Source organism: Hermetia illucens, chromosome 1 (assembly GCF_905115235.1).
Source record: "Hermetia illucens chromosome 1, iHerIll2.2.curated.20191125, whole genome shotgun sequence".
In the NCBI taxonomy this organism is placed as follows: Eukaryota; Metazoa; Arthropoda; class Insecta; order Diptera; family Stratiomyidae; genus Hermetia; species Hermetia illucens.
In genome coordinates, this window is record NC_051849.1 from 149,081,003 (window position 1) to 149,095,201 (window position 14,199).

The window sequence follows — 14,199 nt, forward strand, 5'->3', positions numbered from 1 at the left end:
AGTCGAAGCAAATGATATTGTTTTAAACAGCCAAGAAATACACATTGAGAAACCTGCAATGGAAACATGTGATACGAGGTAATTTACATAGATTTCACATTTCCATTTCGACTCGTTTCAAATTTTTTTTTTTTCAATTATAAACTCATTTGCTTCATCTAATTTTCCAGATTATAAAACGGAACCTTCAAATTTAGAAAGGCTGTTTCGCCTATTTTTATTTCAAATCCACATATCTACAAGCTAGTTGCTAACGAAGCTGTATGGCTCTGAGCGAATTGCTGCTCAAGTGGCGGTAACGGCCGCAAGAATTTAAAAAAAGAAGATATTTCTGGGCGAAACACCGGATTGTACTGTCTATAGAGATCCTGGAGATGAAGCATCAACAAATGATCCCCACAATCACCTGGATTATCCAATTAGCAGTGTCAAACGAAATGCGGAACGTGGTCCACAAACATACGTGGGTCTCTCCAGACGGGACCACTTTCAACCAAATTGACCATGTATTGATAGAACGCCGCCGCCTCTCAGCCTTGAAGAATGTCAGAACATATAGGGGAGGCAATATAGACTCGGATCACTATCTCGTTGTCATAGTGCTCCGAGCTCGAATAACAATATCACAAACATACTTAGTCCCAGCTGCAAAAAGAGTCGGTACGGCTGGTTTGACGATGAATGTAAGCTAGCAACGGAACGGAAAAATGCTGCATACCGAATAATATTGAATTCTCAAAGGACACGGGCACGCGCGGAGAATTATCACGAACTCCGTCAAGTGGAGAAACAATTTCACCGACGGAAAAATAAAGCCTGGGACAACCAACAGATCTGCGAACTCGAAAAGTATAGGGAACAACCGCACCAGGCGCACGAGTTTTACCAACAAGTCAGCAGGATGAAGCCTTATACACCTCGATGTTCATCCTACCGAGACAAAGAGGGAAATCTGATTTACGACAGAATGGGCATATTGGAGCGATGGGTTGAGAACTACTGAACAGCCAGAACATCGGCGAGTTGGAAGTCCCGTCACACAGTGCAACAATTATAGAGGTATCACGTTGCTGAGTACCATCTGTAAGATATTCTCCACCATCTTGCTAGGCTGGATAGCACCATACGCTCAAAACATCATTGACCCATACCAAAGACACGTCACTTCAGGCAAATCAGCAGCAGATCAGATTTTTTCTCTACGGCAAGCGATGGAAAAACTGTTGGAATATGGACATCAGTTGCACCATCTTTTCATCGACTTTAAAGCCGTCTATGACAGCATAGCCAGAGTAAAACTGTAGACGGCCATGAGAGAATTCGATATCCGGACGAAATTGGCAAGACTGACTAGGCTGACCCTGACCAATGTGCGAGGCCAGATAAAAGCAGTAGGATCACTCTCAAGACCATTCAACATCAACAACGGTCTACGAAAAAGGGATGCCCTATCATGTATCACTCTCAAGACCATTCAACACCAACAATGGTCTACGAAAAAGGGATGCCCTATCATGTGTCTTCTTTAACCTGGCACTGGAGAAAGTGATCCGTGATGCTGAGGTAAATGCAAGAGGTACGGTCCTCTTTAAGTCCACCCAACTACTGGTCTATGCTGATGATATCGACATCATGGGAAGAACAACCCGAGACGTAAACACTGCCTTCATCCAGATCGAGCAAGCGGCGCGATATCTTGGGCTGCACATCAATGAAAGCAAGACGTTGATAATTTCTCCTATCTAGGGTTGAAAATCACAACCGATAAGAGCTACGACGTTGAAATCCGCGTAAGGTTGTTGGCAGCCAATAGAGCCTATTTCAGCTTACAAAAACTGTTCCACTCGAAACGTCTCACCATAGGGTCAAACCTCTTACTGTACAACACAATGATCTTGCCAGTCCTCATGTATTCCTCGGAGACTTGGGTTCGAGAGAAGAACCCTTCGAAGAATTTTTGGCCCGCTACATGAGGATGAACGATTCCGTAGCCTATATAACGATAAAATCTATGAACGATACCTTGACCGTCAAGTTGTGGATAAAATCCGGCTGAATAGGTAACGGTGGGCGGGTCACTTAATCCGTATGGATAAGGATGATCCATCCCAGAAAGTCTATAAGAACAATATCTATGGTAGAAAAAGAAGACGAGGCAGACCCTGCCTGAGATGGAGCGATGGCGTCAGGAAGCCAAACAGCTTTTAGGGATATCGATTTGTGGACCTCGGCGCAAATCCGAGATGGTTGGAGTTCCTTATTACGGCAGGCCTAGACCGGATACCGGTTGTTGCGCCGTTGATGATGGTATATGGTATATTAGAAGGAACTTTCATAACTTTCACTAACGCGCTTGGAGGAGTTCACATGCCTAACTATTATGTTTTTCAATAAATTTCCCTACAGATCTTATAAGTTTAAATGGGTAAATATGCCCTGCCTTGCTAGGCGTTGACTTTTCCGAAAAAATGTTTTTTTTCTGTTTTCACCAACTGTACTGTAAATAACTAATAATACCAATTAGGAAAAAACTATAGAAAGTCTACATATAATTAGTGTATTTCTAAACCTTGACCTGAGAGCCATTCTATTACCAATATTTATGAGACTAGAGCTTTCATAATTATTCAATATAAAATCATAAACTGACGGCAGAATTCAGCAAAGTATATTCTAAAATCGGTAAAAATATAGAGAATTGATCCAAAAGTTAGCACAGATGTTTATTGGTCATGGTCTTTTATTCGCACCAAACAAAGAAAAGGATATTTTTTTTCAATTTAAGAACATACATATAAGTCGAATGATCAATCTCTTAAGAGCGAGTGTATACCACACGGAAACCTATTTGGAATTGACCTTTTATGTTAGTAATCACTCTGCTTATGGTATTATTGCACAGGCTTATATTTTTATTAAAAACCAGGCGAAAAGGTGAAACATTGATGTCGTCAATACCTAGGAAATTGATGCCGGCACTAATTCGTTCCACTTCAATCAAGTTTTCTAGTTTAGTTAAAATTATTGAAGCATGGATATGAAGCATTCGAAGCATGTACGTTAACAAGCTGCTTTTTTTGGGTTCCGAAAATCATTCCCCTTTATAATAGTAAATGTTACAACTCTGAAAAGGTAGTACGAGCAACAAATTTTCTGAAGGAATTATTATTCCTTTTTTGTTTACTGCGAACTGTCGCGCCTAGTCATCTCTCCTTTGGTGGAGAACGTATTAGAACGTATATTATTAATACGATGCATATAATGCTGAAAGATATTATCCGAATCTCAGGGATCGTAGAACAACTTATGTCAGCCGAAACATAGTGAATTTTACGCGCAACATTTGATTGAATTGCTAGTATAAAACTAATTTTCTTCTCGAAAAATCCCCGAGCATGCCTCTCATAAGGTTTTGGAAAAAAATTAAGCACTCAACAACAAACACACCATGTATTTCAATATTTTGTAAAGTGCTTGATACATTCAGATGTTAGTTTTAAAGCAAAAAAAAAAAAACTAAAATGCGCTATCCAGAAAACCGATTGCAATTGGCAAATGACCCTTTTAGTTTGCTACAATAGAGCATTTTGGCAAGATTAACACAGTAATTACGCTGTCATTATTACAAAGCCACCAAAACAAATTACAGTGTGAAACTTGAAGTGAATGATCCAGAACCAAAACAAAAAATCATCAGGAAAGGACATGAAAACAGATGCAGTGCAAGTAATTCACTAAACCGGCGCTATCTGGTCAATTTCATTGAAAACAAACTATGTATTTCAGAGGATTTCCGAATTGTCTAGAATCCCCTAACTAGCCAGCGAGAAAGAAAACAAAAAAAAATCCGGGGAAAAAAACATATTATTATTCTTGAAGATATTAAAGCTAAATTACGTAGGATACTAATATCGCTTTATGACAACATGAAGAAAACGCAAATTAAAAGCGAAGAAAATGCGTACAAAATATATAAGAACAGTCTTAGAGTAGTAGTCACCAAGGAATAGTCTTATTTGGTCATAATCGAATAACGAAGTGTACCTAGTGACATAAGTTAAACTAAATGCGTAGCGAATCGCTTAAGAAAAAAGTCATACTAGAGATGATTTCACATTAATCTCTATTCGGTCAACTAACTCTAAATGTGAAAACATCTTCCTTTTCTATATTATGCGTAGAAAATAGATGGAAAAGCATGGGAACATTCAAAGTACTAATCGTTTTTGTTTCAATTTCACGTCCTTCTTTATATATTCATTATTCTACTAATTTGGATACAAAATATCATAATGTCCAGGTCTATATAACAAGTAAACTTTAGGATCTGTTCCCTCCGGAAAATCATGAGCTTTAACCTGTCCACCTTCTCCACGATCCATATATTCCACACGAACGCCAACATTCAATGCCGAACAAAGTGCTATAATATGAATATGGTCGGATTCCTTGTACATCGGTTCAACCTCTTGATGACGGAATTCTTGAATTGTGCAATTTCCATCAATGAAATTCTGATAGAAGTCAGCACCTTCTTGCACTTGTCCCGAAGTGATCAGTCTTAAGTAGACTACCACGTAATCTGAATATCCCTGAGCGTTGAAAAGTTTATGAAGTTCTTGTTTATCATTTTCGCCTGGTGAAACATGTTCGATGACTTCCATGAACTGTAAATAAAAAAAGATACCTAGATTATGAATTCAATTCGTAATTTTATGATGAATTTTTTTTGGTAACCCAACAATTCATTTAGATGACTATAAGGGCAAAGATTAACGGATGTTTTCCATCTATTCGTATAAAATTTCTCAGATTATTTGCTGCTGCAAATATCCGATTAGGTTTATAACAAAAAGATTCACGCAGGCTTGCGATCCGGTGAACCTTTTTCTGTCATGATTGTTTTTATTTAACTTATGCTTGAACACGTATCACTTGCATTTACAAGAAGAGACTATGCGCATAATCGCTGCACCGCAACGAAATGAAAGTAAGGATAACAAAAAGCGTAATACCTTCCGTCAAATCACTAAATTATACCGAGTATTTAAATGAATGGTAAAAATGCTTGGAGTAAGTTCAAGATTTCGGGGCTGATGTGAAAAGTGGCGCTGGCGAAGATCACTTGCTAACGAGAACCTGTGCGCGATCGGCTGCAATCTGTCGATAACATTCGAAGAGTGTTTGTGGAAGAAGGTGGAGCAGAATTGAGCATATATGGTTTGAAGAAGACTGCAGAAGCCTGGTTTATCGATTCGACAACCTGCAAAATGCCACTTTTAACCGAAAAATCTTTGGCATAGACGAAAAAGTATGCAAATTCAACGGTACGCAACTTCAGAAAGAATTCTTTAATTCGTTCGAATTCAATGGAACATTATAATTAAGGATAATTACTTTAGAAAGACGACCCTTAGGCAGCAGAATGGTTTGGTAATGTTTTGCCTACCATGATGATTGATGATGGAGAGTTGGCATTGATAGAAGGATAGATGGAAGGATTCCTATTTGAAATTGAAATTTGAAAAAAGACAATAATCTTTTTCCCTCTTGAAGATAAAGGAAAAAGTAAAAATTTGGATCGTTAGATCGGCCTGGAAAAAAAAACAAATATGAACCCTATCGTGATCATGAAGCTGCAACTAACGAAGCAGAAATTCAAAACTGTTTTTAAATTGGACAAAGTGATCGCAGGTGTGCCGTATGATCAAATTACAGAACAGCTTTTGCAGAACCTAGAAGATTCAATTTGATTCCAGCTGTCATAAATAAGGAAGTGACTAAAATCAATACTGTAAAAATTTTACGCATTCAAAAAACACAGCCTCCTGAAATCTGAGGTGCATTTGCTGGAATCATTTTCCGTTATACCGGGATCGATGTTAAAGACACAACTATGCAGACGACAATAGGATGTTTGCAGAAACTGATTCACACAAATGGAAGTCTACCATTTATCAAGCGTTGAAACCTTTGCTGCATTTCGGCTGTGGTGTTAGGTATTACTTGAGAGATTTATGCTTAAAGCCTCACATTTCTTTTGGAAATGCAATTTTGGTTATAGATCGTTAATGATTTTCCAGACGTCGGTAGGAGAGCTGAAACCTAGCTATCCCACAGAGCATTAATAAAACTAGCCACAATCATTTATAGATTAATTAATTGAATGAGTTGTAACGATCGATTTGCATCATTCAGTTATAGAAGACCTCTTTATCTAAGTTGCGCCGTCGGCAAAAATTCTATTATCTTAAGATTCAGTCGGAAACCATAATACATGAGGAAATCCTTCCACTTTTAGACAACTTATTCGAGATGAGTTTTACTGTGAGATGCTAGTAAATCATCATCTGCGTGGGGGGTTGTCTAGGCTGCTGGACGTTAGGTATCCCACGTTCATAACAGAGAAGAGTGCCGTATCGCAGTCGCTCGAGTTCTACCAACACCCGTTGTTGCCCCAATGTATGCTTGTTGGTTCCAATTTCCTTTTGGTAAGCGTATTATCAACGGCAAATAGACCGATTCTTCTTATCTTCATATTATCACATTTTTGGTTTGATTTTCATTTCAATTTTTCACTATTTAATTTGCGATCAGTTCCTGCCCTATGTTGTTTCAACAGTGGCTTGTTCATTTATAAGGACAGCAGCGTTGGTCGATGTTCAGGTCTGTTCCCTCTATAAGAAGTAGAAGATGAAATAATCGTTTAATAAACCACCCTAAAAACCGGCAATACGCTTGCTTTCTTTTTGCTTGTACACCGGTTTCCGTCTGTCTTTTCGTTAAGATCGCCCTCAAGCAGGTCCGTTATGTTACGACAGAGTCTTTCTCGGCATCTAACTACGATAAAGAAATGAAACGTCAAACTGAAATAATAGAGACAAGTTAATATTAACTAACATAAACCGCTTATTTGCAGTGACAGTACTCAATTGTATGTGTGAATAATGGATTCAATGAACTCCACTGAATAAGGTAGCAAGTGGCTAACATAAAGGATGAAGTTTTAGTGGTCCATACAATAGAGACAAAATTTGAATAGTTTGTTTCATACAAACCCAAAACAAATAGCACAAAATTTTGCTGAGGATACGTGCGTCTCTCATCTACATTCCCTAAAAAAAAGTGGTTGCGTAGGTTACGCATTTATTAAAGAAAAGAAATTTATCGCTCAGGTTGCCGACAATATGAATCATGATAGTTGCATATTGTTACATCAGTGACAAGCAAAAAAACCGCGCAGTCCGAATAGAAGAGCCATTTCGCAAGAAAAGCAAGATCTTCATCCGACCACGCTCTCGCGAGTAGTCAATTATAAATTACTTCCAGGCAATATGACAATTACAGTCCTCAGAGATGATGATGAGCGCATACTTGATAGAGATCTCATATTTTAGATGGTGTTTCGAAGTAAATCAATGGTTGTCAAAAGTTTCCCTTGATGTATGTCACCCATTCACTCCTTCGTGAAGTATAGGACATCCACTCAAAATCTTTTTTCATATCCTATTTTACTTTCCTATTTGGTTTTCAATGATACTGTACTTCAACTTCATTATCAACACACTTAATGTTGTACAACTGGTAATCCTATAGCAGCGGGACAGTACAAAGGTGAACGTGGACATCAACGACGAGCCGGCATTCGAACCAGAACTAAAAAAATTGAGAAGCTGGCGCTCTAATAACTAGGTCATGGGTCCTTCGCGTTGAAGGATTTTTTTTCTTTACAGTTGCGTGGAAAATAAAACCTTATTAAAGTCACTGGTCCCTCCCATATGAACACAAACAGGAAGGCGGGAAAGGAGAGGAAGTATGCGCAAGCACTCTCATTTCTCATCGCTGCCTTAGGAGTTTCCTCCAAGTATGGCAAATGTCGGAGGGAATAATTACCATCCTTCAGGAATATCTATTGAAAAAATTTTTGAGTTTGAAATGAAGCCAATGGGCTAGCTAGACTAATTGTCACGAAATTTGGTGGGAATCTGTGGTCCTACATATAGCCAGTGGCGCCATTTTGTGTTGAGTTTAAGATTGGCTTCCCTTACATGCGAAAGGAGGGATACAAATTTTGTTTTTCACAGAATGTGGCCGTGTGTGGTATCAAATGAAAGGGTTCAATTAGTACTTTTCGAAACTGATATCGGGCGCATGGGAGCCAGGACTCAAAATATGACCCTCAAAAAGTGTAACAGGTCTTGTTCTCACAACCTATCCAAACCAAAAAATCTAAAAAAGAAAAACAGTGGTGTATCTAAACGAAATCTAGGCCTCAAACTATATCTCGCTCCAATATCTGCACATATAAAGTTAAGAATTGTATATAAGCATATTTTAGAAATTTTGCCGGAAACCCTCCTTAAGTTCATGCTAGAAGTGCAGTGGTATAAGGGATAACATAAGCCATAACTTTGGGAAGTTTGAAGGAAATCCAATTATTATTAATAATGTTATAGAAGGTGAAACTTTTACATTTTATGTGAATGTGTAAATTATAAATTCGTCAATACCACAACAATGTGAGCTCATATGAATGGGGGGTCGCCGGGAAACATTTCGTTTTAGGTTTTTAATCTATACACATGTATGTATTTATATGTTATGTTAATGAAATTTTGGGATAGTGCCTAATTCAGATAGATATACATATTTGTATATTTAATATACCTACTTTATACGTACACATGTATGCTTTTGTGCACGAAATAAACCGGAAATAAATTTAAATACGTACATATATGTATAACTATAATATTCGATAATAGGCAATGTTTGTTTGTTTAAGGTGAACATAATATCTACGTCTGTAATATGTACATATATCTTGTAGTTTGAAAAAATGTGAAGGAATATTTTGAGTTTTTAGTTTCTCACATAAGATGAACACAAAGCCTTTATACCCGAAGCGCCAGCTTTCGGTATTGCCGCTTGTTTAGAGGGCGAAGGCTAACCCCCGTATATTTTACGGAACAAGCGAAAGAAAAGAAAGCTATAGACATGAACAGAACTGGCTTGATGCCAGCTTACGGTATCGGATCTGCCCACATCGAACACTGCAAACCGGCGAAGGTGTTGGAAAACAGAAAAATGCTTTGCGTGAAGGGATAAGACCCTTTGCGGATTTGGAAATAGATACGCTGTATCTGCACTGCACTCCAAAAAATAGATCAAAAACTGATCGACGTTACAGTGTGAGGGAATTTTGGTTACATGGCATACGATTCTAAGTGTTTTCTATTACATTTAAACTTATGATATTTCGAAAAATATACAGATAAGTTAAATTAACATGCACTGTGTGAAAACCTCTTCCTGGCTGCTGGTAGCAAGACTGATGACAGAACTAAGGATTCGATTTAACAAAATCTGTGAATTTGGATCAATTCAGAGGGCTAGGATTTTTCATGGCAAAAGATCCGTAAGACCAGTAGCTTGTGTCCTGTTGACAAAATTGTTAGAAGCAACTATGTAAAAACAATTTTGTCCCCAGGACCTTGTTACAGTTATTTTACAATTTCAGATTTATGGCGAGAGAAAAAACGTTATAGGTACCTCAGCTTACTTACCTTATGATTCCTTGTGTCCTCCGTCGGCGCAAGAATTAAGCGATCTAATACCGGTCTCGACTTTTGTTAGGTTACGCTCAGCGTATTTATTGGGGGAGTAGTAACTGCAATCCTTAATGTGATCAACTTTTTTATTTCAGCACTTCAGCCGGTCTCATGACTTCAAACAATGGGTGCACCCCTATGTTCGGGCGACCAAGAAGTGAAGTAATTGACTTGGTTTTTTGCTAGGCAGGGTCTCATTATCAGACCAGCGATAACTAGAATTCAGTCTGAGTAATGCGTGCAAGCAGACCATAATATAAGGACGAAATATTAGAAAAACATATTAAACAAAGTTGAACGAACTTCTTGGCGATAGAAGATCAATTGGGAACTCTGAGTCGGACACTTTCAGGAGAGAAGACTTGTCATTTTACCCGAGGCAAACGTGTTCTATGATGTGTTCGCTGATGGAATCGAGAACTGCAAAAACTCAGGAAATCAACCAGACGACTTCTGAATCCTACACGTAAAAGCATTAAAAATGAAGACTGGTTCAACTTCCGGAGCTCACAGCGTGAAGGTAAGGACAAGTCGCGGAAGTGAGAGAAAAAGAGCTGGCCGTTTTCCCCATCTTACAACACGTACTGCAAGGTAATTCGGGGCAGCGGGAGAGGGATTGTTACCAATGAAAAAGTAAAAGCTATTGGCTCCTTGGCACATTCCATAGCATTTGACATGAATGGGATCTGCCCAGCGATATTAAAGAAAGGTATAGAGCACCTAGGGCGACTGCTAAGACATATTTTTCTAGTTCTGCGCTACGTTCCCACCACGCCTCCTAGCAGAAGGTTAAGTTAGCCGTCATATTGAAACCTGGAAAAGATTACTACTCAAATTCAAGAAAGTCTAAACAACTTAACATTATTCTTGCTGAAATATTTTTAGAGATTTGTGAAGCGCCACATTTGTGAGAAAGTGCTGAGGTCCCACCAACTATAAGACAACCAACCTATTTACCAGCGTGGAAAGTCAATCTGCTTTGCATTCCTTAGTATCAAAAATTCTGAAAGGTAAATACACGATGGTTGGGTTCGTGAATAAAGGTCTCTTTTTTGACTGTGCGCCATTTCGGATATTACCGCCAAATGAGCAGCTCTGGAAGCATTACTCACGCTTAAACATATACGTTCAAAGCACTGCAACGAGAGCAACTCATAGAATAATTCACTGCACTGGCTAATGCTACTATCATAAGTTCGAAAGCGTCCCATAAAGACAGGTAGCAGAACCTAAATACTGCTAGACACACTATACTGTTCTTGTCAGAGCCAAACAAACATACTGCAAAGTTTATCCTGTTGAACAATAGGGAGACTTGCAGAAGTCTGCCTGGCAGATGCGATCCATAAACGTGTCTGGGATCTTCCGTTAGACGTGGGAGCCATGGAGTTCAATGGGTCACTACGATGTGAATGTTCGCCTCAAACGGACATACACAGATTATATGAGGATTTGGCAGAGTCCGGATTCAAGTAAGGTTATGGACTGGCACCAACATTTAAAATCGCTCTGGAGTATATAATCTGAAACATGAAAGAGAAGGTGGTAACGAAAGAAATTGGCCTAAGAATACAACTTCGAACGGACAATTAAACAGACAAAATCAACAGGCAAAAGGTCAATGTTTCCGAACGTTAAGTTCTCATGAAAATCATAGACCCAGTAAGGATGCATTTCGAATGGCGAATGAGATACAAAAGTGAATTTAACAAATTGAACCAGAAGCCATCATCCGTATTGTTTCGAAAGCTCCGATGGGCGGATCATATAGTGTGCAATCGACAGAAGCATTCCCAGGTCGCTTCTTCATAAAAAGCAAGATGGAAGGTAAACGACCACCTGGAAAACATGAAACAGACCGGGGTGTGTTGTAGCTATTGGTGAAATGATGAAATGGCGAACCAAAGGTCGCGGCCTTCATCAATAATTCGCACAAATGAAATACAAACGATGTTGTTGCTATGGCAACCAATTATGTTATCAGGCAACTTTAGTCGATTCGGCACCTCAGTGGGCTATGCACAAGGACGTATTGAGATGGAAATTAAGTTTATTTGTACTTACAGTATCGTGGAAATCCTCTAAAGTAAATTGTGGAAATCCTAGCGCTACAAGTTTGTCCTTAGATTTTAGTGCTAACTCTTTAAACGCATCGTAATCCTCCTTATGTCCAGCTAAGTACTCCAAGTAGGAATATGCAAATGCTCGGAAAAAACAATTGCCATCTGGACGAGTACGGCGAATCGCGCGGTATTTTGCCGCTAAATCTCTCACTTTCGAACCATAAACATCGTCTCCCATGTACTCGTTATTCAACGAGTCGACTGGCTGCTCTTCACTCACCAGCGGTATCGTGTCGCTTATCTATAAATTGAAAATTGTACAGTTTCACTTAAGCTTTGCCGATCCAACAAGAGGCTATTGAAATATCCCAATGGCCATGACCAGAAACAATAATGACATCGCAACTAACCTCTTTTTCAATTTGTCGCTGTTGTTGCATGATAAGCTCATCGCGATTAACAGCATCAGTTTCTTCGGTTTGGTCCATATTCACTCAATTCGTGGCAATGTAGGGTTTCTGTTACAAAATGCACAGGAAGAGTTTGGAGAAACACGAATAATGTCGCACCCGCAGTTGATTGCAGTGACCAGTTGTTGTTTTTGTAGGTGATTGGCAATTCGGTTTGTTTGTCATTTATTTGTTGCTGCCGCAGAGATTGCCAAACTGTGTGTACATATGAGCGTTCTGAAAGCGTAACCGATAAAATGTACAAATCGAGAAGAAATGATAAGGAATATAATTGGTAAAGTGTGGGAATAATTGCTAACGACTTCGCCATTTCCCATTTACTGATATCAAGAAAGGTTCATTATTTCCACATTCATAAAATGAAACCGTTATTTGATTGCATTGGATTGAATAATGTTTTCCTTTACACCTATTTGCGATTGATGGCCGAACATATTTGCTCCATCGCGACTTTTTTCATAATCAGCAAACATTTCTTGTCATAAAATATATGGTTGAAACAGGTTTCTAAATATATTCTAATTTTACAGTATAGAATTTTGCTTATCTAATTGCAGAAATTGTAAAAATCAAAATTATTTACCATGTTCTCTTCGCCATATTGATATCGATATGGTAACGCTGGTTAGCCGCAAATATTTTGCTGGACAAGGAAATTTCGCCGCTGTCAAAATCTCTTTCCGGTTGGTCTCTTGAACGTGTAAGTGCCGCCGTTTTATATATGGATAACTTTTCGAAACATCTTAGCATCGGTAAATGAAAAACAAGTTGAATGCTACTAAATGGAATTTTCATTGATCGATGTTAATGTTTCAATAAACATTTTTGTGTGGAAAATGCTCTGAAAGTTGGAAATTGTGATTTTGTGGAAAGTTTGACAGGTGACATCTACTTGTGTTTACATCTTGGAAGTGCGGGAAATGATAGTTAATTTTGCAAAAGAACGCAATAACTTGAGTATTTGATTGACACTGCTTGGCTACAAAAGAAATGCCACTCAATATTTCCACCAAAACACAATTTGCCCAACCATCAGAGCCTCCAAAACACTACATTCGTATGCCGACCTAACGATCCTAACCGCTTTCTCTATTCCATTCCAGTGACAGAATGAGGACTATCAACTCCAACCAGTGTGTTAAAATCCCAAAACATATTAAGGCCACAGTCAAGGCCCGAAATGTGACCATCGAAGGTCCACGGGGAGTGTTGAAGCGGTGCTTCAAACACTTGGCCCTCGACATCTACATGGTGAACCCACGATGCCTCAAAGTGGAGAAGTGGTTCGGTACAAAGAAGGAGTTGGCTGCCGTACGTACCGTGTGCAGCCACATTGAAAACATGATCAAAGGTAAAGGGCCCGAGATAACCAAGGTTTTTACCGGCAACTCTAACCGATGTTTTTGCGCTTGCAGGTGTTACTAAGGGATTCCAATACAAAATGCGTGCCGTATACGCTCACTTCCCCATCAACTGTGTCACCTCCGAAAATAACACAGTCATCGAGATCCGTAACTTCTTGGGCGAAAAGTACATTCGTCGCGTTGAAATGGCACCTGGTGTAACTGTTGTCAACTCAACAGCGCAAAAGGACGAATTGATCGTCGAAGGAAATGACATTGAAGCCGTGTCCGGGTCAGCTGCTCTTATTCAGCAATCGACAACTGTTAAAGATAAGGATATCCGTAAGTTCTTGGACGGTCTCTACGTGTCCGAAAAGACAACAGTTGTGAAAGATGAGATCTAACTTTAATAAATTCTATATTTCCAACACCTAAACAAAAGTGCGTTTTGAGTGAAGTTTTAGTGAAATGGGCAACCTACCTCAGAGCTGAGTGCAAGGGAACAGGTAATACTCTTTCGTTAGGTCAAGGCCTAAGCCTTCTCCAATGGGACGGAGCGGAGGCACTTCGTATAAATTTCTCATTTCTTGGCTTCAAAAAATGGAAATTATCTTTGCATTTACGAGCAGTATCTGAAAGTTTTCTAACCTAATCGTCAACTCATCGTGTTTCCGAGAAATGGTGGCAGTAATCGTTTGGTTGGATGGATGGA

General features: G+C 39.0%; 2 protein-coding genes across 2 annotated transcripts; one reads left to right on the top strand and one right to left on the bottom strand.

Moving 5' to 3' along the window:
• Window positions 1-3,846: 3,846 nt before the first annotated feature.
• Window positions 3,847-12,355, bottom strand: LOC119658398 (ubiquitin thioesterase otubain-like). The gene is made up of 3 exons (XM_038065790.1): window positions 12,085-12,355; window positions 11,676-11,975; window positions 3,847-4,667 (listed from the first exon to the last, which is right to left on the bottom strand). The coding sequence occupies exons 1-3, from the start codon at window positions 12,160-12,162 to the stop codon at window positions 4,269-4,271; spliced, it is 777 nt and encodes a 258-aa protein (XP_037921718.1). The 5' UTR covers window positions 12,163-12,355; the 3' UTR covers window positions 3,847-4,268.
• Window positions 12,356-12,707: 352 nt separating this feature from the next.
• Window positions 12,708-13,928, top strand: LOC119658407 (60S ribosomal protein L9). Its single transcript, XM_038065803.1, has 3 exons — window positions 12,708-12,844; window positions 13,248-13,495; window positions 13,560-13,928. The coding sequence occupies exons 2-3, from the start codon at window positions 13,255-13,257 to the stop codon at window positions 13,889-13,891; spliced, it is 573 nt and encodes a 190-aa protein (XP_037921731.1). The 5' UTR covers window positions 12,708-12,844; window positions 13,248-13,254; the 3' UTR covers window positions 13,892-13,928.
• The last annotated feature ends 271 nt before the right edge of the window (window positions 13,929-14,199 follow it).

Bases quoted from the DNA above. Each gene is read 5' to 3' on its own strand.
- LOC119658398 (XM_038065790.1), bottom strand. From the start codon at position 12,162: ATGGACCAAACCGAAGAAACTGATGCTGTTAATCGCGATGAGCTTATC. The intron at 11,976-12,084 runs GTTAGTTGCGAT...TTCAATTTATAG, and splicing joins AGCGACAAATTGAAAAAGAG to ATAAGCGACACGATACCGCT. The intron at 4,668-11,675 runs GTAAGTACAAAT...TTTTATTTACAG, and splicing joins TAGAGGATTTCCACGATACT to TTCATGGAAGTCATCGAACA.
- LOC119658407 (XM_038065803.1), top strand. From the start codon at position 13,255: ATGAGGACTATCAACTCCAACCAGTGTGTTAAAATCCCAAAACATATT. The intron at 13,496-13,559 runs GTAAAGGGCCCG...TTGCGCTTGCAG, and splicing joins CATTGAAAACATGATCAAAG to GTGTTACTAAGGGATTCCAA.